The sequence below is a fragment of the Morone saxatilis genome, unplaced genomic scaffold, assembly GCF_004916995.1.
Source record: "Morone saxatilis isolate NCDOM2014 unplaced genomic scaffold, NCSU_SB_2.0 Contig0, whole genome shotgun sequence".
Taxonomy (NCBI): Eukaryota; Metazoa; Chordata; class Actinopteri; family Moronidae; genus Morone; species Morone saxatilis.
This window is the reverse complement of record NW_023339650.1, coordinates 6,524,916-6,549,626: the sequence shown is the minus strand read 5'-3', so window position 1 is coordinate 6,549,626 and position 24,711 is coordinate 6,524,916. Positions and strand designations below refer to the sequence as shown.

The 24,711-nt window shown below is 40.3% G+C and overlaps 1 protein-coding gene across 1 annotated transcript in view; it reads left to right on the top strand.

Annotated features, from left to right (window-relative positions):
• Positions 1 to 4,478: 4,478 nt before the first annotated feature.
• Positions 4,479 to 24,711, top strand: part of LOC118321941 (guanine nucleotide exchange factor VAV3) — a gene marked incomplete in the record, with an annotated part of 89,966 nt that continues 69,733 nt past the window's right edge. Inside the window, 2 exon segments of the mRNA XM_035653517.1 lie at positions 4,479 to 4,935; positions 18,103 to 18,219. Of these exon segments, the coding sequence (XP_035509410.1) occupies positions 4,729 to 4,935; positions 18,103 to 18,219 (324 nt within the window).

Genomic DNA, 24,711 nt, shown 5'->3' with positions numbered 1-24,711 from the left:
GCTTTCTCTGGCAGGGAGATAACATGCCCTTCACTGAGGGGATAAAAGAGCTGCACAAATAGATCAGCCACTGTCACCAGATCAAGTGACACAATGAGCAGGGTGAAGCTCTATAAATTACAGCCTGGCAGAATTGCAAGAAGACATTGATGGAGTGCGGACAATGTGGCAGTGCCCTCATGTTCGGGGGATGCAGAGCTTTGGGGGCTTTGATCATCTGGCAGGACAGTGGGGAGTGCAGTTAATGCCAGTCTGTTATTTGATGCCAAAACTTGCGAAGTTATAATGTGCAACAAGAAGGGCATGTATGCGTTGACCTGGAAACAGTGTTTAGGGTCAGCTTATGGCCTGCACAATAAAACTTTCTCTTTATGTGATAATGTTTTTTGGGTCTTTTTCTCTTTTGGGCTCCAGCCTGACCAAAAAAAAGACATCATATGACATCAACCAGCAAGTAAGAGTCTTTTGTAGCGGCTCTCTGAGGTGGTGCCATGCCATTGTTTCGACTACCCACTATTCCTAAATGACAATAGTTTGAAAAATATCCCATGGGCCAAAAAAATTTGCTCAGAATGCAAATTGAAAAGAAAAATTCTATTCAAAATTCTTTGCCATGCTAGCAGCATGGCTCTAGGGATAGCAATATCTGTAGGTCAGTCCACTTTGCTCCAGACAAACAATGTATCTCAAACAACGATTAAATGGATTGCCATAATATTTGGTACAGACATTCATGGTCCGCAGAGGAGGAATCCTACTGATTTCTGTGATCCCTAACATTTCCTCTAGCGCCAACAACAGGTTGACATTTTTGACTATTTCTTCAGTATTGGCATGCTAACACACTTATCTAAGATGGTGATTATTGTAAACATAATACCAGCTTAAAATCAGCATGTTAGCATACTGACTTCAAAGCACTGCTGCCTAAATGCAGTCTCAAAGCGCCGCTAGCATGACTACACACTCCTTATAATTTAGTTTAATATACTTGCTTTTATGTGATATCTTTTATTTTTGATATCTTCTGTTACATCCTATACCCTCTTATTGTGTGCCATCTTCTTGTTTTTGTATCTTCAGTGACTCAATTAACATTTTATCTCTTTTTTGATTATCAAAGCACTTTAATTATGTGCTGTGGCAGTGAATCCAAAGGCCTGGCAATCAGATCACATCTGCCATATGTGTCCAGACATAATCATGCTGTTTCTTGGAAGATCCCTTGGTTAGTCATTACCTTCTAATTCTGGTCATATTCCAGATGAAACAAACCAGAAACAGGCAAATCATTAATTATTAACAAACAACTTTATACACCATTGGGATTATTGGGTTAGGTTGATTCTGTGTGAGTGCAATTTTAAAAAGAACTGAGAATATTGACATTTCCCAAATGTATGTTTGTCATCCTCAAAAGAGCACCACACTGTGTTTGTGTGTTTCTCTTCGGTCCCTGCACAACACTAATCAGAGGAATGCTGATAATTGCCTGGCCACATGGCTGTCCTTCTAGTCTGAGAGAGGAAGCTGAAACAGGAGAAGGGTGCTGAGAGGTGCGCCAGCATCCGGCCTCCAGCCACCTCTCCTGTCATCTGTGCTATGACAGCCATGGCATCCAGTGTGTGGCCAGTGGATGAAAAAAGCTGGATGCTCACAGCTCAGCCGCACAAACTACTCTCTCCACTCCTGATCAGTCTTGATTTGAATACAATGTGGATAAACAAAAGAGCAGGAGCGTTGACATTCCTTCTGTTTTGACATTCGTCCAAATCATCTGCACAGATATGAAGAGTAAGAAGTGGAGATGCAGAGTGAGGAGCTCTACATCACATGCACAGGCTGGAGACTAATCTTCACAGCATTGTTTGCACAGGCCACTGTTCTGGCATTGTATGTAAATGTATAATTCATCGACAGACATTCTTCGTGTTTTTCTTTAAGTTTCCTTCCTCTGCATAACTTGACGTCTCTGTGAATCTTATTTCTATCTGTAAAAAGAAAAATGATCCTGTAGGTGCGTAGTTCCTCTCTTCTTATCTTCCATCATTTCTGCACATATTGTGAGATCAGTCTCATATAGCGCTGTTAATGTGATTACCAGCACATTTCTGCACACCCTGTGCTATGTAGAGAGTTGTATTCTTTTTCATATATTGGATTTTTCATCCGCTTACATTCCTGTCTTTGCTATTTAATACATTCAGAATGCTCTACTTTTGTCATGTCTTTCTGTGATGTTACGTTGCTCTCATGCTTAAATCACTCTTTCTGATTCAGATGTTTATTTAGTCTCCATTGCTCTACAGTCTTTATGTAGCCTATCGCTTTTTGTTGTGCTAATAGCCCAACAGGGATCAATAAAAACTTCAATCTGAATTGCATTGCAGGTGCACTCTCTTGCTTCACATTCATGCCCTGAGGCCATCACTGCAGTCTTCTATACTCTTACTCAGCAGCTCCACAAGGTAAGTTTGGGTTTCGCTCATAAGCACCATGACAATGACAGATAAACATTCTTGGTCAAACTATCTCAGCCAGTCAGCACAATCTATAGGCTACATAATGTACTGGCACCCGGTAAAGATGACGCAAAGGCATCTTGCACATACTGCAATACCCCACATCCTTTCCATTCCCATTACCGGGCAATCATTTAATTTGATGATTATGAGACTAACCAGAGCTGTCAGCACACAGCGTCCTCATTTTATTCAGAAGCAATAAAAGATAAACCCATCTTCAGTTAGAACATATACTGGCTCAGTCATGCCAATCATGGTCTTAGTGAGATGATAAGCAGAGCTGTGCATTTGCAGGATGAATATGTTAGAAATGCTAAAGCATATTTTAACACATATTTGCCTCTCTTGGTGCATACTGTTCATTCGTGTACATTCAGATAATACAAGCTTTGTTTTCAAAGCATAAAAACAATTATCTGTTGTATTATTATTGTACTATATATGTACATATGTACTATTACTATTACTGCTTACAATAAAAAGCATGGTGATGTGTAACATATGTAAACTGCATGGAAGTAGCAAAAACAGAAGTTGCAGTGTTTACTTTCGTCAAAAGGAACAATGGCAGTAGGGTATTTGTAACTGGAAATTTCTTTATTAGATGGATAAAAGAGAACAAATTGGCCTTTCATTGTAGAAAGTGGTAGTTGGAGGAGGGACAACTGGTAAGCTGATGGAGAAGGTGGAGGAATAAGAAGCAGCCAAATTGGACCAACAACAGTTTTTGTAGCTTTGTAGTGGATGTACATATACAGTTTTGGATAGATGAGAGTTAAGATATGTAAACATTTTACAATGAATCTTGAATGAGGCTTTGTCATTCTGTAGGTTTACTGAAAAAAACAGTCAATAGATGCTATTAAAAACTACTTTTACTCCTAAATTAGACATACTGTCCAACATCCTTTTCTTTCTTCTTCCAAATAATACTCACAAAATTCAATTTCACTGAGTCTGAATACCACAGAGCCCTATGACAGCTAAATAAAGAGGCAAATCAAAAGACAGGGCTCTTTTTGTTAGTATATGAGAGGAACAGAATTACAGCTGTGCAGTGGTTACATTTTTAAACATAACACATAACCCGGCAGCACCATTAAATCCTACTCTACCAAAAACCTCTCGAGTATCCAGTGAATCTTCCACAAAAATAAGCAGATAACAGGCATATTTGTTGTTGCAGGAGCTGCAGCATTTCCTCCAAAAACCCAATGTTTGACTCATGCAAATGTAAGGTTCAGAGTTCTGGTAAAACAAATAAAATGCATCACTGAACAAGAACAAGCAACCATTAATTCAGTTACATTTGATTATACTTTTTGGAAATTATACCAGAACATATGCGTAATATATATAGTATATAGTCTTTAATTCAATAGACGTATCAAACTATAGTTTTTAGACTAATTTCAGCTCATATGATAAAGTCAAATGAGGGCACAATAAGAGTTTCAGTGGGTTTATGAGTCATAAAGTCAGACCACAGCTGACATATTTTGGAGCCTGAATAATAGTGAAGAAAAGTATGTCTCAGTGTTATGAACTTATTTGGTTTGTTCAATCATTAATTAACAATCCCTATGGTACTCAGGTAGGATATTTACATGCAGAGAGGAACTTGGGCTGGGTGATAATACTGGCTGTACACATATGCTAAATGAATCAACATGTTTAAATAAAAGCATGCTTGCTCTCCCATACAGCCCAATTGTGTTCTTTAATTTATTATCCGATGTGGCTGCAGCGTGTCTTTTTCTATCTTTTTACTGTGCACAACGAGCCTTTATGGGTGGCAAGCGGAAGAGGTGAAGAACTGGGGTGAGGGGGGAGGGAAAGAGAGACATAGAGGAGAGGAGGAGAAGAGGAGAGAGTGTGTGTGTAACGCGTGTGTGACTGACTGAGAGGAGAGAGGAGAGAGGAGAGAGAGAGAGGAAGAGAGACGAGAGGAAGAGTGCAGGGTGCGCTCCAATCCACATCCTCAGTACAACCGGACTGTCATCTTTGGAGCGGCTCCCCTGCATCTTCACCAGCCCTCCGCTCTGCTCCAGTTCCGTTTTCATCGGCTTTTACACTTTGCGGATTATAGCCATGGATGCTGATCTAAAGACCCACCAACCGAGCCGTCAGCTTTTCCCACTTGCTTAAAAAAAAACAAAACAAAACAAATTCTCTTAAAGCTCGTCCGGCTGAAGTCAGAATAATGATGGAGTACTGGAGGCAATGCGCGCTGTGGTTAATTAATTGCAAGGTGCTTCCAGCTAACCACCGGGTTACATGGGAGTCTGCACAGGTATTCGACCTGGCCCAAACGCTCCGGGATGGAGTCCTCCTGTGCCATCTGCTCAACAACCTGAGACCCCAGTCCATCAACCTAAAGGAAATCAACCTCCGACCGCAAATGTCTCAGGTAAGAATCGACTGTAAGCGTTCTCCAATGACCGCTCCTCGCTCCGTCGCCAAACTATAACTTAAGCCCCGTTAGAGAGAGCGCAACCAGACTCTGTAAGAATTATGCTAGTTTAAAGGTCCCTTGACCCTCGGCAAAAAGAGTATACCTTTAAGTACACGACTGAAGTTTATTCTGAAAGGAAATCGTCATTTATCTAATTCGGCTCAATACAATCCAGAAATTAGCACTTGGTTTCAGGAAAACGTTAACTTTTTTTTAAATCTTGGGGACACCGCTCGCTACCGCCCCCGCAGTTTATTGTGGTGGCGGAAAACGTTACAGATAGGAAGTCAACAAATGATATTAGTTTGAATTGTATTCACTGTAGTTCATGCTTGTGTGTGGGGTGTATGCCGAAGAAAAGGGGTGATCCTTGCCACTGCATAGAGATTTTAATGTTTGCTTTGTATCGTGAGTTTATTTGACAGTGAGCAAGGAAACACTAAATTGACCAAAAATTAGACGGAATTTGGTAGCCATCGAATTGGGGCAACGTAGGGCTACATAAAAGTCATACTCTGAGCGAAAATGAGGGGGGAAATACTTTCTATGATTCTTTTACTTGTACTTTGTACTATAAGTTACTTACAGTGACTGTTACTTACAGACAGTATTGGTCAACACTCAACCATTATGTACAAAGAGCTCCTCAATCTGCTCTCTATAGGTGATGTAGGTACACAGAGGATAAAGGTTAAGTGGTGATGAGGCTTTGTTGTGGGCTATCCCTAATAGAGAAGTGGATTTATCTCATAGCATTAACAACATGTACAAACACAAGTATTATAATAGCTTTTTTATTGAGAATCTAAACAAATAAGTTATTGGTTTGGCTTCCCTATATGAAGGAACAAAGGCAATCAAAATATCCTTATTGGTTGGTTTGATTTGTTTGATTTGTTAGTTTTGTTTCATGTTATATTTAGCAATATATCTAAAATAATTAACAAATTTAACTAATAATGTACCACAAACAACTCAGTCTTTATTTTGCAAGAAATGCCATATAGATAGATAGATAGATAGATAGACAGAGAGCTGTGTCTACGTGGCTCCTGTTTGTCAGATACCATCTGCTTCAATAACAGGACAGCCGGAGCCACGACCAGATTAATATTCGCCTTCATAACAGTGAATCTGTGTGTTTGGCTCAGTGACAACACACAGTGAGGTAGACACTCACCTACTGAGCCTGCAGACCTGCTGCAGAAAAATTAGACTGTACCAATAACACACCCAAACACACACTATAGTATATCACTCCATGATGGATGCCCTAATGCTCTCATCTGATGCAAAACAGGTGATTAAGGTTTGAATATCAGTACTATGGATGTACTGTGCAACTGATGGAGAGGGGGATTAGGCTCGTTTCCTGGAAAATAGCACTCCAAACTCAATGTCACAGTGGGGCGGTCAATATGATATGCAGTTACAGTTCTTTCCCAATCCAATTGGGTATCCACTGTTCAATGTGAGCGCACAGGTGAAGTGGACAATTTAAAAAAAGTAGAGGATTTTAATGTCATCAGTGGGAACAGAAATCTGTCTATGGATCAGTTTACTCTGAGATTTGAGAGAAAACTAGATTGGGAGTGTAAGAGGAGAATCTTATTGGTCCATTTACTGTTAGAAGTCAAGCTAGCACCAATACAATTATTGATAGAGAGACATCAATAAGTCAGTGTTTGCTGACAGATTTGCCATGTGTGGAGAGGTTGTGAACCACACTTATGCTCAGTGCCTGGCCTGGCCTGGCCTGGCCCAGGCTGGGTTATTTATAGGCAGAGTTTGTTTTATGCATGGGTGGGTGGCTTACTCACATCGAGGCAGTGAAGAATCTACAATCACAGGTGAATTAGCATTAGTAGTAGGCTTAGGCACCATACATCTCTAAAGCTCATGTCCACACAAATGTGAGCAAACACTGCACATTACACCTGCTGCGAAAACCTTGTTATCAAATGATTGTCTTTGAAAGTTACATTTTTTTATGTGGTGTTTGTTTCTTTGCCCAATTGCTCATTAAAATAAAATACCGTAGTGCGTCTTTTGTATATTACTAAAAACCCAGAAAACCCCACATCACTTCCTGTTCACCGTAGGATTTTTGCTGGGAAAAACCTACCAGCTTCTAACACTCTCATAACATGCTTATAGGTTATAGGTTACTGATGTGATTAACAGTGGCAAAATGTACATTTTGTGAACGATTATTTCTAATATTGGTGTGGGCATATGTATGTCAGTAGATCATGACTCGTGGCTTCCCCTTTCACACACATTCTCACCTCTTGATGCTGGATACCAACTCCCTCTATGAGCATATCACGTTCACCTAAAAAAGGGTGTCACACCCCCCCAGCAACTTTCCTCCCTCCCTCTGTCTCCTCAAAGTTAAATTTACATAACTGAGGGTGGAGTTGCTTCCCTTTCGGCTTGCATAATTCATGAGGGCCGTGGCAGCTACTATATCATTGGCTAGTAATAACACATGGGACGCCACTGTGGCCTCACCCATGGGATCCCATGCGATGGAAAGACAAAGGCAGTGAAGGGACAGGGCTACAAAGAGCCTGTCTGGCCCCCATAGATGCATCTCTGAGGACATAAAGGGCCCTGAAGGGCTAGCCCACTGTGGTGGTGTTAGCTGCGTTGTTAAGGCACAATGAATGAGCAGCTCTGGAGGGCTCACATGTGTGATGTTCGCTTCTCGTTCTGCAACATTAATTGTGTTTGTGGATATGTGTATGGGGCTATACATAGTGAGTCTGTGCTCATGGAAGGGCAATAAAGAGCCAGCAAACTACTTGAAAACAGGAAAAAGAAATGGAATCAATGGGATCAGTCTGTTTAATGATTTAATGAGTTGATCTGAGCTGTAGCCTCTCTTACAGTGAGAAATGAAGAATGACGCATGGGTTGTGTTTGTGGACTGCAAGGAATTGTGCAATTTACAAGATTTGCAATAACTGTAAAATGAAGAGCTCAAAGTTACAGTTAAGGGCTGGAGGTCAGTGTAAAGCATCATTTTGACCTCTTTGATCATTGTTTTACAGGGCTGTAATGAACCAATTACATAGTCTAGACACAGCACTACCACAGCAACTGCTGCATTTTGCTTTCCTACCAGAGGAAACACCACATAATCACTAGTTGTTTTTTGTCTCACTCAGTGAAAATCCGCGGTTTAGCATTAAGAGGAACTATGGATCGCTTGTCATGGTGCAACGAACCGGCCATGTGGTCAAACAGGCAACATGCAGTCTTTCCATCACTCAGTTTCTTGAAATATTTGTCAGTTTCACTGACAAGACTACAAATATACACCGCTTCTAGTTAGTAGCGAGGACATTAACCTCCTTGTATGTGTGTTTTTTTTGTGTGCTAAAATCAAACTAGCATGAGCCAGCTCTTGATGCAACAGCTGCTTAAATACATAAAAGTGAGGTTGTGTTGGGGTTCCAAAGTATCTCATCATATAATTTGATTGAAATTGAAATGTTGCAATATGCCCTGACACCTCACACTTGTTATTCCTACTGTTGCCTTGTTTGCCATGACACAGGATTATAAACCGTGGATTCAGAGTGTGAAAAATTGTTGCAAACCCACCAGCGCCTGAAAACCTTTCACACAGACCAGCCATGGGCCTCAACATGCACAGGAAATCAGGAAATGGAATAGAGGAAGGAAGTGAAACTAAACATGCCCTCGATTAAGCTCACACCAAGGCACTGAGACGTCAGACACACTGAGGAGAAAAGCCGCCTTCACACAGCAAAAAAACCCAAAAAACTTTGCTCTTTATAGAGCCACTCTCAAAGACTTCAAGGCCTGTACTTCACTTTTGGAAAGTGAAAGTGAGAGGACGCATTATGAGTAAGAGTCAGGTCTAATTTTAACGAGCACCATAGAGTGTTTCAGAGAGAAACAAAGTACATCAGTACAGAGAACACTTCTCACAGATTCAACACTGACACAGAGAAGCTGTGAAGACTTAATTAACACATTCATGAATGAACAATCTGTTTATTTTAATATGACGTAGAGTACAGCAATGTGAGGCTACATATAGCTAGCGATCAGGCATAGCTTATATACAGAGAACCAGGTGTGTGCAGCAGGTATTCAGCAGGTGTGTTGTTTCAGTTGGCAAACTGAATTTGACTCTAAGAGACCTTGGCAGCCGTATTACACTTACACATACAGCACATAATAATACTATTATACATTATACATGGCGCATATATGTATATTTTATCAAGCTGTGACCAAAATTCTGTGATGTCAAACAATGAAGGGAAAAGCTGGTTTCACACAGTGAACACTCCAAACAGCAGGCTTCAAAGGCTCCAAGGCTCGCTCGTCAGTTGCAAAGACAAAAAGTTAGAGAGAGATAGCGTGGGAGAATGAGAATGACAGAAAGAGAGAATGTCTTAATTTTCCTTTAGGTTCATGCAGAATAAGACCTGTGCCTCTCATACGGGCTCAGGAATCAGGAGTTAGAACTTGCAGCTACATGACAGATTGTGATTCTGTGTAAAAACATACAATTTAGATGTTATACTGTGTACATTTTACGGGTAGAGTTAGGGTTCGGATTAGGTTTTAAAGTGTACTTACAGAGGGATAAAGCCTCTTGTGGGATTGTCAAGGTAACTGAAAGGTAAGGTACTTGGTAATAAACTATAAGGTCACAGACAACTGAAGTGATGTGGTGGGAGTGCAGTCTGTAGCACTTTCTGCAACACTGAGATTATTTCAGGTGTGTCTATTTTGCATCTAAGAAAGGATTCATCATATCATAAAGTTATAAAAAATTGGAATCTGGGAGTGAATTTGCTGCTGTTCCGCTTTCTTTGTCGTCCGTCATCTTGTGTAGAAAATGTCCCCTTTTGGGTTGTTTCTATGGGAACAGTGAGGCATGTTAAGAATCATGGGTCAGATTTCAGTGACCATTCTTTATACTTAACAATCTCATCTATATTGTATGTGTGCTCCTATCTTTATCCAAGTAAATATGCATGCTATTAGTATGCGGTTTGCGAGCATTCGGATACAGCTTGTGAATCCCTTGATGACTACCCCTGAGTTACTGTGGCTTGGCTGCCCTCTGTGATTCATTTTGAAGAAAAGATTGCACCTGTCAGTGTGTAAACACCACATTACTGCAGCCACGCGTGCCGCAGCCTCCCATTTGCAATTCCAGTGTAGCGTAATGCAGTCGTACTAGTTGGTTCCGGCGTGTCATCACCATATTCACGCATTGCTTTATGTACAGTGACATGAACGCTGGTAGTTGCAAAGGCAGGATTCTGTTGCACCTCACTTGTGCACGTGCACAGAGCGAACTGACCTTTCATTCCGTCACCAAGGTAACAATCCTGCACCACGGCCAACCGGTAAAGGCTATGCTCTAGTGCACATTAAAGTATGGATAATGTATATGCTGATTTTATTAGGAGATATTCAGTGGTGGAAAATGTAACTGCAATCAATGTTTATTATGTTACTCAGTTCTGGTGTGGATGGTTCAGTTAATCACTGTTGAGTGCTCTGAAAGCTCTTGAGAAAATCAATACTGTCTATTGTCTTTACTGGCAAACAATCATCATCATAAGTGACATTTTAAGTGTAGTCAGGGGCTTACTCACATCAGAGCAGACATCTCAGCATACAGTATGATTAGGAAAACTTTAACAAATGATGATAGCAGTTTTGCCCTTTTTTAGCTTGGTGGAAATGTCAAGAAGCTATCTGGAAGACAGTGAGCAATCAGGAATTATAGATCAAGATGATGCCAACTTACATCCATGGTCATAGCCAGCAGCAGTGAGTCTGCAACCTTTTACTGCCAGGTTCACTGTAGTGGAAACCTGGAGCCAAACGAGCTGGAGAGGAGATTTAAGACTGACCAAAACCTCTGTGTATCTTTTGCGTACATAACATATATGCATTTTGTGGAGGCTAGAACCCAGTATGGTTATGGATAATGCCTGCTGCAGATTATTGACCCATGTCTTCTTTAGCAGGGACAGTTATGTATGCAGCGTCCTGCTCTGAGCGACTCAGGGAGGAATTGATGGATGACTGTTGTCTATTGGAAATAGGAATGTCCTTATTTGTGTCATGGAGACAGAGAGGGAAAAAGGGCAATAGAGTAGGAACAATAGCAACTCCATTCATCCATGTATGACACGGCACACACAGAGGATAAGGAAAACGAAGAGGGCATGTATGAGTCTGTATATTGTTGTTATTTTGAATACATTATATATTTTTTATGATACCTAGTTTCCTTGGAAGCTTAAACTTGCCAGGAGTGAAAATCCATGGAAATATGAATCATTTTTGGCAAGAAAATGGACAAACTTGCCGTTTATCAGCTCAAATGTTTGCAACTTAAATCCAAAAAATATCACCACTGGTACTATATCAACCTTCACAAACCCATATCGGTCAAACTCCACACCTGAGTGGGCACAGACACACACAGGTCAGACAGCAGTTGACCAGGCCCTGTCAAACAGCACAGCAGAGCATTATTCACACTTTTTTAACACAATCTTCCAAGAGGTAGAGAATCAGGGGGGTTAGGAGGAGGAGGAGGAGCTATTCTGTCTGCTCACCATTCACGCTTCAGTGTTTGTGAATTCAGTGTGTACATTTTATTTAGTGTGTTGCACAGTTTATGTGACATTAAACCCTCCAATCTCCAACACGCTTACTCTTTACAAACCTTTTTTTAGAGCCAATCACACACAGTTGAGCTAAAACTACTTGACCTGCAATGCTGTAGCCAAGAAGGTTCATATCTCATGCTGTAGCACTAATTCAATTCCCTTGTCTAGTGGGGGGATGGAGTAAGCTTTGTGTATATGTGAGGGTCATTGGGGTTAAAACCAGGATTTAATGGAAAATGGCTTCTGAGACACTTCTTGGTGTTGTGGGGGAGGTACAGAGGTGGAAGGGTGGGGGGTTGGAGGGAGGTGGGTTTTCCCTTATTGCCCTATTGTCATTACATGGATGAATGTGATAAGCATGGGGAACTATATGCCTTTGTTGATTATCTTCAGAGTCAAAATGATGTTCCTCTAGTGTGAACATGGGAATCAAAGCTTTCACAAAACCTGCTGGCTGTGTGGCAGAAATGTCAGTTTTCTGTCATCTTCAATTCTTCCTGTGATTGTGAATTTTAAATGTCACGATGGCTGATCACGCAGTTTGGATGCTATTATCCTTTATTTATGTTATTTTTTGACTTTGAGAACACAAAGAAGTAAACTGACAGACAACACAGTAATAATTAAAATATGTCAAAGACAACACCTGCATCGTAAGAAAGGCTTTATTTGAACACAGCATCAATATGGAGAAGGAACAGGAGGTGACAAAAAGGAGGTTTCACCTTTAGTCTGAGAGCTAGCAGTGTTTCTTGTTTGCCAAAGCAACAGATGAGGAAGAGGTTTAGTGGTTAACATATTGCTGCTGTGTTTCAATGTATGCAGACATCTTTTGAAAATTGTATTTCGGCAACATGATGAACTTGTGGAGAAGAGAGAATAGAGCTATGTGGCCAGGAGTATCTATATATGTTTGTAATAAAAAAGTACTAAAAGAACTTTTTGAAAATTACCATCGGACATGGCCTCAGTCTGTAACATAAATATAACGTTACAGACAGCCACCGGTTAGCTTAGCTTAGCACAAAGCCTGGAAACAGGAGAAAAAGCTAACCTGAATCTGCCAACAGTAACAAAATCAACCACCCAGCCCCTCTAAAGCTTATGAATTAACAGGCTGTATCTTGTTTGTTGAATTAATTCAAAATCAGAAGTGTTTTATGGGGAGTTTTGTGCTGGCAAATGGTCACAGCCAAAGAATTGTCCGACCATCCCTTTTTGGATTGAAACACACACTGAAACAAAGCAAGTTATGCTTGTAGTCTTGTAGTCTGTTTTTCTGTGAGTGGGTCCCCATTTTGTTCAAATACATACAAGTTCATACAATGCATGAGGATGTATGTGCAGGGGTTACGTAATCCTGTCAGTGGTGTCACTCTATTCAAAATGTAAGGGCTCCAGTATGCTTTAGTTGTGACATGAAATATTCATACTGTCCCATGCCTGCGCATAGTGTGAGCCTTACTATAAACATTTGTATCAGTGCAGCCTAAACAATTAGCCTTCAAAAAGCTACAAGTTCTCCTTTTCTTTCTCACTTCAGGATAATGCTTGTCACTGCCATTACTCAACACACTGAATGTTAGGATTAGCAGGAGCGCCAGAGAGCTATCTCCTGGAAACACAGATGACTTTCACGCTAATCGTCCCCTCACCTAAAGAGGGAGGTAACCAGAGAGCCAAACTCCTGAAAAAACAGAACAGTCCCTTACCGGAAATGTGATATGGTAAAGAGGTGATAAAGAGGCTGTCACCAACTAGCAGGGGATATTCAGAGTCACGAAAGCGACTGGAAAAAGTGACTGGAACGACCATCTGTATGCCACGTTGGTGTTTTTCAGTTATGTGCAGTTGTAAACCAAGAGTCTGTGGGTTTTCATTGCGACCTAACAAGCAGCTCATTTCACAGTTTAGCACACCTTAAACCAGAGAGGAACTATGAAATCAGTTACCACACTATATCTGTGGAATGAATAGCTGCTGGCCACTGCATTATGTTGACAGTATTCCATTAAGATAAGTGAGCTAATGGGTGTCTGGCCACGGGTTGTCTGCTGTGATGACCCCAACCTCAGACTGAGGGAGAGCAGTCGCCTACGTTCCATCTCTCATTTCCTGGTTACACAGCTGACAAAAGCTCCAACATGACATAGATGTGACCCGTCACCCACCGGTTATGACTTGGAGAGTCTTGACAAAAGAACTCCACAGATCAGGGCTGTGCACATTATGTCATTCACTCCGGACACACAATCTCAGCGAGGTAATCCAGCAGGGGTTTGAAACTGAAGGACATATGTCTTATTAGCATGCTTTCCTCCTTTCTTTCCCGCACTGTTATCAGTAAACATATCAATCAGACAGAGAAAGAGCTTTTAACTACTAAATTAGATTCTTTGCACAGGGCTTGATTCCCTCTGCAAGAGACTCCTCTGTTTGATTGCCATTAATTGATGCTCAACGAGGTTTAAACAGCAACATGGCCAAACTCTGGCTGTCTTTCATAGCGTAGATATATGAGGGAACAAGAACAGGATTTCATTAAGCCCCACAATACGCACAGGGGCCATAAAAGGCTCCAGCTTGTTGCTATGGAGCTTTGACTTGTACCAAGGAATACATAAGCAGAAACTGGATACTTATTGTGGATACAGAGCACGGCCTGGCTCATATCAAAAGCACAGCGGTGAGATGGCTTGACTTACAGGAATATTTTTTTTCCACTTATATTCCAGATGGATGGTCTAAGAGATAAAATACATTGGTGGGATTTTAAGCCCTCCATACACTGCATTTTCATCCTAACTAAGTCAGCGTGTGTTTGGAGCTTCCTGCTGAGATGTTGCAGCATAATCTGTCCTTAATGCTTTATTCTACACAATGAGGTTATTAGTAGGTTTCATTGAAATGCAGAAATACGTATACTAACACTGAGGGTTATATTTGCCTCGGATTTTACTGTTTCACCCGGTACATTTATGAATACCAGGGTTTTAATTAGAGCCCAACCACTATGTTTTTTTGAGGCTGATAGTAATATTGTTATTATCATTATTTACAACAATGTATTGGTATTTTTTCATAAACACATAACATAAAAAAGCATGTTTGATTAGGACCTCTAAAATCAGTTTTAATATAAGATATGTACTGAGCAGGACATATTAGTGCTTACTTAAAACACATCTTTGCTATTCCTGCACAGCAATTTAATTTTTATTTAATTTATTACCCACCAACCTATATGCCAATACCTTTGTACCTTTGTATTGAAATGAATTACTATATTTAGTTTACTATGTTTATAATGGCATTGACTTATACACAGGCAACAGCACTTGCATGCAGATACAGATGTGCATACACAAACATACACAAACACACACACACACACACACACACACACACATTAGGCCATTCACTTCCTGAGCCCCAGAGAGTCACTAATGCAGAAGAGAAGCTGCCAGTGGAACAGTTACTAGTTGCCTCATGCTGCTACACTCTTGTTAATACAATTCCCCCTCTACTGTCTTCAGCTCATTTCAGCAGAGACACTGTCTTTCATATGCGCTCTGTGAATCTGCTTCCCTCAGATAATATACCGAGGTCCTTTGGGACTCTCCAGAGACTCCAGGCAGACAAGATGTGCTTGTCTGATAAAAGAAAGTGATGTGTACAAGTGTAAACATTCAATATTATTCACTCGCTGCTCGCTCGCTGCCTTGCGCTGCCTCTTATCTGGAGCTCTCTGGCTGGGGGCTTTTCTCTCTCTTGCGAAGCCATTTGTAAAGCCTAATTCAATTGGAGTGGAGAGGCATTTCATATTTGATGCATGGACATGCGCCTTAAAGACAAAGCTGATATCGCTTTGTACCACTAGGGCGGAGGTGTGTTTATGAAGAACAGAATAAGTCTGAGTGCTATTTTTCTCCTGAGCTTTTTATTTATCAAGATTACACTGTCAAACATGATCACAGACATACACATGCTGACAACATGGCACAGGGTTGTGCTTATTTGAAGAAACCGGAACAAGCAAATGAAATTCAGTTCCTGTATTACCTAAGAAAAAAAAGAAGAAGAAGATTATGAGGATGATGAAGAGGCAATGGTATATGGAGACTTATCTCCGATGCAGTAATTTTATTAAATGTTATTTTTAGTTGTAGAGAAGGGACAAAATGACAAAAACAGAAGGAATTTTAACTGCATTTCTCCTGTGGTGCTAAAAATAAGACTGATGTTTTCTTATGATTCAAATGTTATTGTGACATTTTTCAAAGCTGACACAAATTAGGGTAACTTCCATGTCTGCCTGCAAATGTAACCGCCATTTGATGCTTCAGTCCTTTTTCTTTCTTTTCACTATTTGAGTAATTTTGTCCGTCTCTGTATTGCAGTCCAGTGTTTTTAGTTGTCTTTGTTCATTTTAGATGCTGGTCCCTTGTACTGGTGCAGCCTCACTGCTCAAATATGCAAACACACAATTGTTCTGTCTGACTTCGTGTTGGCTGTGATATTTTGTTGTCTTTGCACCCTGCATGTCAGTATTGACTCTGATGTAACACCGTACCAGTTCCACCATGCAAGCATCACTTTGCGTGAAGCCACATCACCTTGTGTAATGATCTGCTTGTAACAGGTAAACTATTGAAAATATTTGCAAGTTAGGGCAAAACAAGAGCTGAAAAAATAGCTTCTAATCCAACATTGCTCCACAATGTACAGTTCAGATGTAACATTACTGCAGTGAAATGCATTATTTACAGATAAGGTCATCTGTTGAACATAATCCCAGCACCGTGGTGGACAACGGTGTGGCAAAAAAACATATTTTTGTTCCATCCTGTATAAACTAGAGGAAGATCAATGGGCGTAAGCCACGGCTACTGCACATTGGCTAACTACAGTATGTTGACACTTTCCACTTCAGTTACTGCCAGTCACTCTGCACTCTTCATGAAGACAGAACCTGCATTCAGGGCAAACTGCTGCATAATTTGAATAAATCATTCTGGATGAAGCTCCATTAACATCATTAGTAAAAGATTTAGGTTGCTAACGAGGCAGAAAACGCTTGCATCCTCAGTAAATGACCTTGTTTATTAGAGGAGTTACTTATTGATTGTTTGATTACATTTTTCTGGGTCAAGGTCCACGCTCAGCTGTAATTAAGCTTGCACTGTATAAAAATTAGCAGAGGAAGAGTTTCCTGACCTTTTGTTTTCCTCTACCGCAAAGTACTTGCACTGTGTTACTTAACTCTTTGCAACAATCTGGTTACCCTCTATGAAAATTAGTCCATGACTCATATTGAACTGTCATAACATAAGATTGAATTTAGAATACATGATTCATCCCAACAGACAACAGAATTCTCTTTATTCATTATGACAGCTTTCACATTTGCCATTCTAATTGAATGGCTTTGTTTTTTCATGGGAAAAAATACTCTGATGCATGAGAGCTAATATTTCTGTTTCATCTGTTTGTATGGAGTATTTAAAAAAAAGAACTAAGCTCAACTTATCACAGATATCTGTGTATATGTCGACTTATAATTAACAAGAAATTGCAGTATGGAAGTGCAAAAGATATATTCAAGGTGATTTAGGGTACAGCCATGTTATGTGAGGCTGTACAAAGTGAACATGCTCATAATGACAATTATGACAACATGCTTAGAGCTGGGCAGCAGGAATGAGCAGTGATATCCAGCATGGCTGAACAAACAAAAACAACTGTTATGCCTACAGAACCTCACACTTTATGAACAGAAAATCCAAAGACATCACAGATTGAAGGGCTGAACTCTCTTGGAACCGAAAATGTAGACAAAATTAAAAAAAAAAGAGTGTCACTAGTTGCTGATTTTTGGTTAAAAGAACACAGTGGGGGGTATATTGCAATATCACTGCACAGTCAAACTGGAAAATATAAGGAGAGATTCAATCTTAAGGAAGGGTTTATATATAAAAGCAATAATTTCATTTTTTTGTTCTACAGTATCTTAGCAGTTATATTATACTGTACCAGCAGGAATAAATAAGATCTCTGCCTTTCTCTCCCTGCGCTGTTGAATTATCTCTTTCTAATTATGCACCACTCCACTGTCTCATTTCAACAGGAAATACATCATATTAATGAAACAAGATGCTCTCATGGTGCCTATAAACACTGATTCATCTATCTTTTAGAGCTGTGGTCCTTCAGTGTGTCTAGCAGGTCCTCAGCTGTACGCCCTGATTAGACAGCCAGAGTGAGAGCTAGCAGGCAGAAAAAGAAAAGCAGAACCAATTTAGTCCCATACAAAAATCCACACGCTAGCTCTTTGAAAATGAAAGATAATAACACATCATATTATCTGTGCACGTCATACTTCCTGTAAATTTCTAGGTGACTCGCTAACAGATGAACCCTTTCTGTCTTCCCAACGCAGTTCCTGTGCCTGAAGAATATTAGGACTTTCCTGGCAGCGTGCAACGAGACGTTCGGCATGAAGAAAAGCGAGCTGTTCGAGGCCTTTGACCTTTTTGACGTCAGAGACTTTGGAAAGGTAAGGCGGCATTGCTCAGCGACGCAGAATGAGATAGAGGCAACAACAGCCTGCCGCACCAACCCTCACTGTGTTTGCCAGCTGTCCCCAAAGACTGAAGTGAATTAGTGAAATGTGTTTCTACGCCTACTCTTGTCTTTGTGTGGAAGTTATGGAGCTTAGTCAAAATTATTTATAAGTGAAAGAGCTCCTTTATCTTGGACTGGATTTTAAATTATAATGAAGTTCTTGGGATATGCATGCAGAGTCTGTTCTCCTTTTTTTTTTACAAAGATGTATACAAGCCTGGCCTTTGATATTTCAGCCAAATTTTGGATAATCTTTGTATAGTTCAACCTGCAAAAATCAGCAATTTCAGTGTCAATTAGTAGATCAATTAGTAGACGTTCTTACTGGCATTACAGGTGCTAATAAACACAGTGTTAGGCCAGATTGCAGCTTTCCTCACACTCCTAAAACCTGGTGTAAAAGCTGAAGTCAGCAACATGACCCAGCAGCTTAAGCACTTCCTCTCATTAGAGTGAAAATGCCTCAGCGTTCAGGCTTTTACAAGGGGTTAAAAGTCTAGCCTCGGGTTCATTACTTTGATACTCTCAGTGTCTGCTTGTAGTGAAGCTGTCTGCGGCAGTGTGACACCCTCGCAAAGTCCCCAGGAGGTTTAATTAGAAATGGCAGCCTTGAGCAGAGAGAGGGTGCTGCTAGACCCCGGTGCACATGACGTCAGGCGTTTATGAGACGAGATGGGGTCATGTGTCCGAGATAAAATGTATGTGTCAGTGGGAGAAACATAGGAAGAAATATTGATTGGTGAGTTGTCATTGTATTCCATTTAATCATGATGAATGTGAAGAAGTGGTATTTAGAGCATCGTGGGAAGCTAAATCCTCCAGTGACACCAACAATTATAAATATTATAATAATGGCAGACAAAAAAAACTCCTGTACACATTATGCATTTATTCAGCTCTACAATTAAGCACGTTAATAGTATCATATCCATCATATCAGAAGTGAAACACAGACACAGACTGATTTCTATCATCTGATTTATAATAAAAAAGAACAGTGGTTTCTGTTTTGGTGCCGTTTGATTAGCTTTTATTACGTGACTGTTATGAGAGATCACATCCTACAGTATGAAAAGAAGAACTAATCGTCACTTAGGGTGAATCAAGCTTTAGGTATTTTATGATGAATGGAAAAATACCTAGTCTCTTGAACTTCCCATTTCATGGCAAACACACACAATCGGCAGCAACACTACCAGAGAAAAGTTTACGAAAGGCAACAGCTTGTGAAATGAAGGCGTGTGACACTTGAGGGGCAGACTTTTGCTGAATATGCGTCAACCTTGTCCTCCCAAAATAAACCATTTGACTGAACTTTACAACTCCTCTGATCATTGATTAGAACATAACAAATTCATCTACAGTGTTCCCAGTGGAGGCTGGCGCTCAAGTATTTTAGTGTTTTTTTCCCTGAAACTGAAAATGTAAAATGACTAATCAACCAATATACCGAGCAATGTTCACATGATGAAGGCTTTGACTTGCAAAATATATGCTAATACTGTCTCTTAGATTAACTTCAAATGATTTAATATGTATGAAAAAAGCCACTCACCGTACAATGAACTAAAGCTCTTATCTTAGAGAAAATGAGAAGACTTTAGATATGGTCAACAGCAGCTTTTTATCCCTACTTGGTGTCTTGCTGAGCTATAATAACTAGCTGTGAAAATTAAGTCATTTAGTCATTAAGTCATGTATAATTAAAGCACATTTCGACCGCTGGCAAGTTTCTTTCTTCATCCTCTTGGGGGAAATATTTTCACAGAAAATCTACAGAAGAACCAACAATGGCTCAATGAATTAATATGCAAATACAAATCTTTATGCTTACTACTGAAATGTTTCTGTTAGGGGCTTTGAATATAAAAAGCACATGAATGCAAAATCACAAGGATGAGGAAAATCTACAAAGTTCAGCCCCCGTATGAATTTAAATAAACACTTAGAAAAACAGAGAAGGTCTAATAGGCTGAAGCTACTATTGGAAAAGCCCATGAAAACCACCACGTTTGGCAAGTTCCCAATCATTAAATCCAGTTAATTAACAGCATGGATTTTTAAGAAAATGGGTTGCACACATCATGTCCATTGATCTGATGTGTGCAAGTTCAACATTTGGGGAAATATGTTTGTTCAGTTTTAAGTTCAGAGCTGAGTGAGACGGTCGATACCACTCATGTCTACAGCAGGAAGCCTGGTAGCTTAGCTAAGAGTAAAAACAGCAATGTGTGGTGTGGGGGTTGTGTGCAAGACTACATTTAGACTGTGGGGTTTTTGTACAGATTAAACAAAATAAAATATAATGTATTCATTAGTGAGTTTTAGATGTAGTGGTCGGCGGATTTTGCGCTAAGCTAAGCTAAACTAAGCTAAGCTAGCAGACTTTTGGATGTAGCTTCATATTTAACATTTAGATATGAGAATGGTATCGATCTTCTCGTGTAACTCTCAGCAAGAAATTGTATTTCTCAAATGTTGAACTTTTGCTTTAATATCTGACATCTTCTCCAGTTGTTTAAGCAGTTCGAGTTCTGAATGAATATTACACCCAAAACTCTTTTCTGTGATAGTTCTCATCATAGCTTGAATGTCCAATTTGTTTTTTAGTTTCTGCCTGAGTTAAGATGATAAACTCCTTTCAAGCACAGAATCAGTTTTTATGATGATTTGATTTATCCTCATTCCTCTTAGTGATTTCAGTTTGCTCAAACACAACACTTTGATGACTCTCTTGAGTGAATCCCACACTGCTCAGAGAGAATTTAACATCTCTGAAATTAGACAGCAAACCGGCCCCCGTAATCCTCGGTTGGCTGGCTCTGAGGCTAATGGAGTGAGGAGAGGAGGGGAATGGGCGAAGCTGCCACTCACCTGCAGTTCCAGCATTTTTTTTCCACTAACCTACTGAATAAAACATCATCGTGCCTGTTTTTTTTTTAAGGTTTGTGTGTATGTAGTCTTGATAGAGTCCTTGTGAGGAACACACGCTGAATATCTCTTTCCTTGGCCTACAATAGTTGTGCTGTGTAATCTAAGGTATTTTCCTGCCTGCTGTTATACCGGACATGTTGAGCAGAACTCACATGAGACAACCTTTACCATGCAGCCTGAACATTTGTCTTGACTCCTCTACCTTAAAAGCTGTGAAGGAATCCAGCTGTAAAGGAAGAGTCCCTGATGAGATTCAGGTCTTAGAAAACATGACCAGACTCAAAAGGCAGTGTGAGTAGTTGTGTATTTGAATTTGTGATAACACTGATAGATCTGACAGCTCCTGACCTGTTGGTGATTCAACCCGTTAGCCGTACAACATCCCAACACTAAGGAAACTGACAAATACAGCAGGTTTGTCTGTAGCCCTTTCGCCTCAGTGCAGGAACATCTGGTTTGCACATCTGTCTTGTAGACACACAGAGGGTTGTGGGGTCTGTAGGGAGAAGAGAAACTTGGCTGTGCAGAGCATGCACACACACTGATACACACCTGGCAGAGAGGGGAAGGGCGAGAGTGCACGAGAGTAGATATTGAGACCTACAATATCCTCTTGCCCTTTCAAGTCTGATTTTTATCAGAGTGGGCATTTGGTGGCTATTTGATGAAGGAGAACGAACATAAAACTGTAGATTTCACCGTAAACATGAGTATATAGCTATGCTGACATAACCGATGTCATATTGGGTAAAACATCATGTATCCTTGGTTGTGACATGATTGAAAATACATGCTGCCATCATCAGCACTGAGAGTGAGTGACTAACAGACTCACTTCTATTTTACTGCTTATTTCAGTCCTCTTGTATCAGTTCGTTTCAAAATAGAATCAAAGTGCTGACAGGAGCTTTCCATACTCACAGTCACATGATGGACAGCTGCTCGGTACATGGAAAAAATGTGTGATTTATTAGATAATGCATCATACATTAATTGAGGAACAGCGCTTTTCATTCAGTCGGCTGTTCTCACTGGCCACAGAACTGCGAAGTACAGTGACAGTGGACGCATTCTCATCTCAAACTGTGTGAAACAATGTGTTGCCCAATAAATTCACAATGTCACTAATAAAAAAAAATCAGATAATTACATGTATTTTTTTCTTATTTATGCATTCGAGTAAAACAGCAACACAGGAATTTATTAATTATTCCATTCTATCGCCTTCGGATGTTAAATGCTCATTTCACCACTAATTGTAACTGGTTTAATTACTAATTACAATGTGCAAATACTGATTTCACTTCACACAATGCGACTGGAATGATATTTTATTAAAGGCATATTTTGATGTTTTGGGAAATATGCCTATTTCTTGCCAACAGTTAGATGAGAAGGTGTGTGTGTGTTGTATGAAGTCATTGCTGGTTAGCTTTGCTTAGCATAAATATTGGAAAAAATCGATAAATCGATAGAGACAGCTGAAGAGTGACAGGAAAAGGGAGCAGTTTGTGAGTTGACTGTCTAGTGAAGCGTCGCTGAAGCTGCAGCTGAGACCCGCGACTCCAGCATCTGTTCACACGATCGCCAAAATAAAAAAAGACGTTCACACGCACTGCAGAAGCAGACAGTGTGGACCGGGCATTAGAGTATCTACTAGTTGCTTGGCAACCTCAACGCCAAGACTCGAGGATGTCATTGTGCTTGACCAGGAAGGCTTGCACATACTCCCTTTAAAACTACAAATTACCGTTTTTTAACGAATTAAACAATCAGTGAGCTTTTGAGGCACTGGTAGATGGAGTTTGTTACCTTTGGACAGGGTTTGTTTCCCAACTTTTTTAACTATAAATTGAAAGACTTACTTATTGTTCTGGACAACCATACTTAGAACCTCAAAGACAAGCTGTGAAGACACATCTGGATGATTGATGAACACTGTGGGCTTCATGTGGGCTGACTCCTACATGATAAGTAACCTCAGATCATCTGATACTCTTTTTTCTGTAGAATATGCTAATTTTGCTGCACCACAACTTCCTTTAAATGGGCCAGGAGATTCCACACCTGCATGTGTTTAACCAAATATGTAAATGCCCTGACAGTAAGAGATCGATGCGGCATGCTCTTGATTTTGCAGCTGCATTCTGTTCATCCATCTGCAATGAAATTGCCTCATGTTTACTGTAGATACTGTGTGGGAGTTTCATTAATCAGACACGCAAAGGTTTGAGTGCTCTTCCCACCACTTGAGCTTACACTTTTTTTTGAAGTAGGTTTGTTACTGTAGAACCTACCTGTACACTCAGTATGCAGTGCCTTATGAGTCCAACTCCAGCTTTTGATTGGAATGGGCCCTTCTTGTTCCTTGTTGGCAAAACAATCAATACTTTAATATAATAAAGTATGAATAAATAAAGTAAATAAAGTTCACCACAGCATTTGTATAAGCAAGAACATGTTTGAAAGCCTCAGCCATTACTCTTTTGAGAAGGTTAAAATTAAACTAAATACAAAGACAATGTCAACTCTGCCCTGGTGGGCTCTTCTCCATTACCATCTTCCACCACAGGCCCTGCATTTTTAGGTAGATGAAGATGCTGATTATGGTTTTTTTTTTTGTGTGGGTGTGGAATGTGACCGACGGGGGGAGGGGAAAGCAAAGATGGAAAGGAAGAAGGAGACAGACAGAGATGGTGTATTGATTGGTGTCTTCCTCCTCAGTTGACTGTGATAAATTTAACTGTGGTAGCCCACTAAAGGCGGCTGCATCTCCAGCCCCCTCATCATCTCTCTCTCTCTCTCCGTCTCTTTCCTTTGTCCTTCAGCTGCGCTCTCTGCAGCAGATCTGTGTGGTCAGATATCATGTCTGCTACGTGCTAATGGATAATTTGGGTGTATCTTTGTACTGAATGGCTAAGTTGCAGTATCAGTGGTCGACCAATGCTTTGGAGGCAGGTTTTAATAGCTGCCATTAGGACTCAATCCTAATGGGTATATATTGGGTAGATTTAATTAAAAATCACATATTGGCTTGTCAGTGTCCCCTTCCTCTGAATATAATGGAGGTTCCTCCAGACCTGTGTTATCGTCAAGTAGATTACCAGAGAACTATTTAGTGTGGTGTAGGAGGTTTCGTAGGTGTCAGTCGGTTAAACCTGCAATTAAACAGTCAGCCTTAAGGAGCTGTGAACCCTCTTAGAACACATTCATTAGTCTGGCTTGTAGTGCAGAGCCTTACATTGCCTTCATGGTTTAAATGCTGTTTCAGTTGCTTTTCTATCCTGCGAGAACACAACAAAAGGAACAATACACAGGAAACCCCAAGAATTATGCAAGTTTGTGGCCTTCATAAAGCCACATTGGTCATCTGCAGCTATGCACAGCAGGTTTGTTTGCTTGGCTGTACAGATGCAAAAACAATTACTTTGATTTTATTGGCAGATGACTGTGCAACAGACCTTTCTGTGGTAGACATTTTGACTTGTCA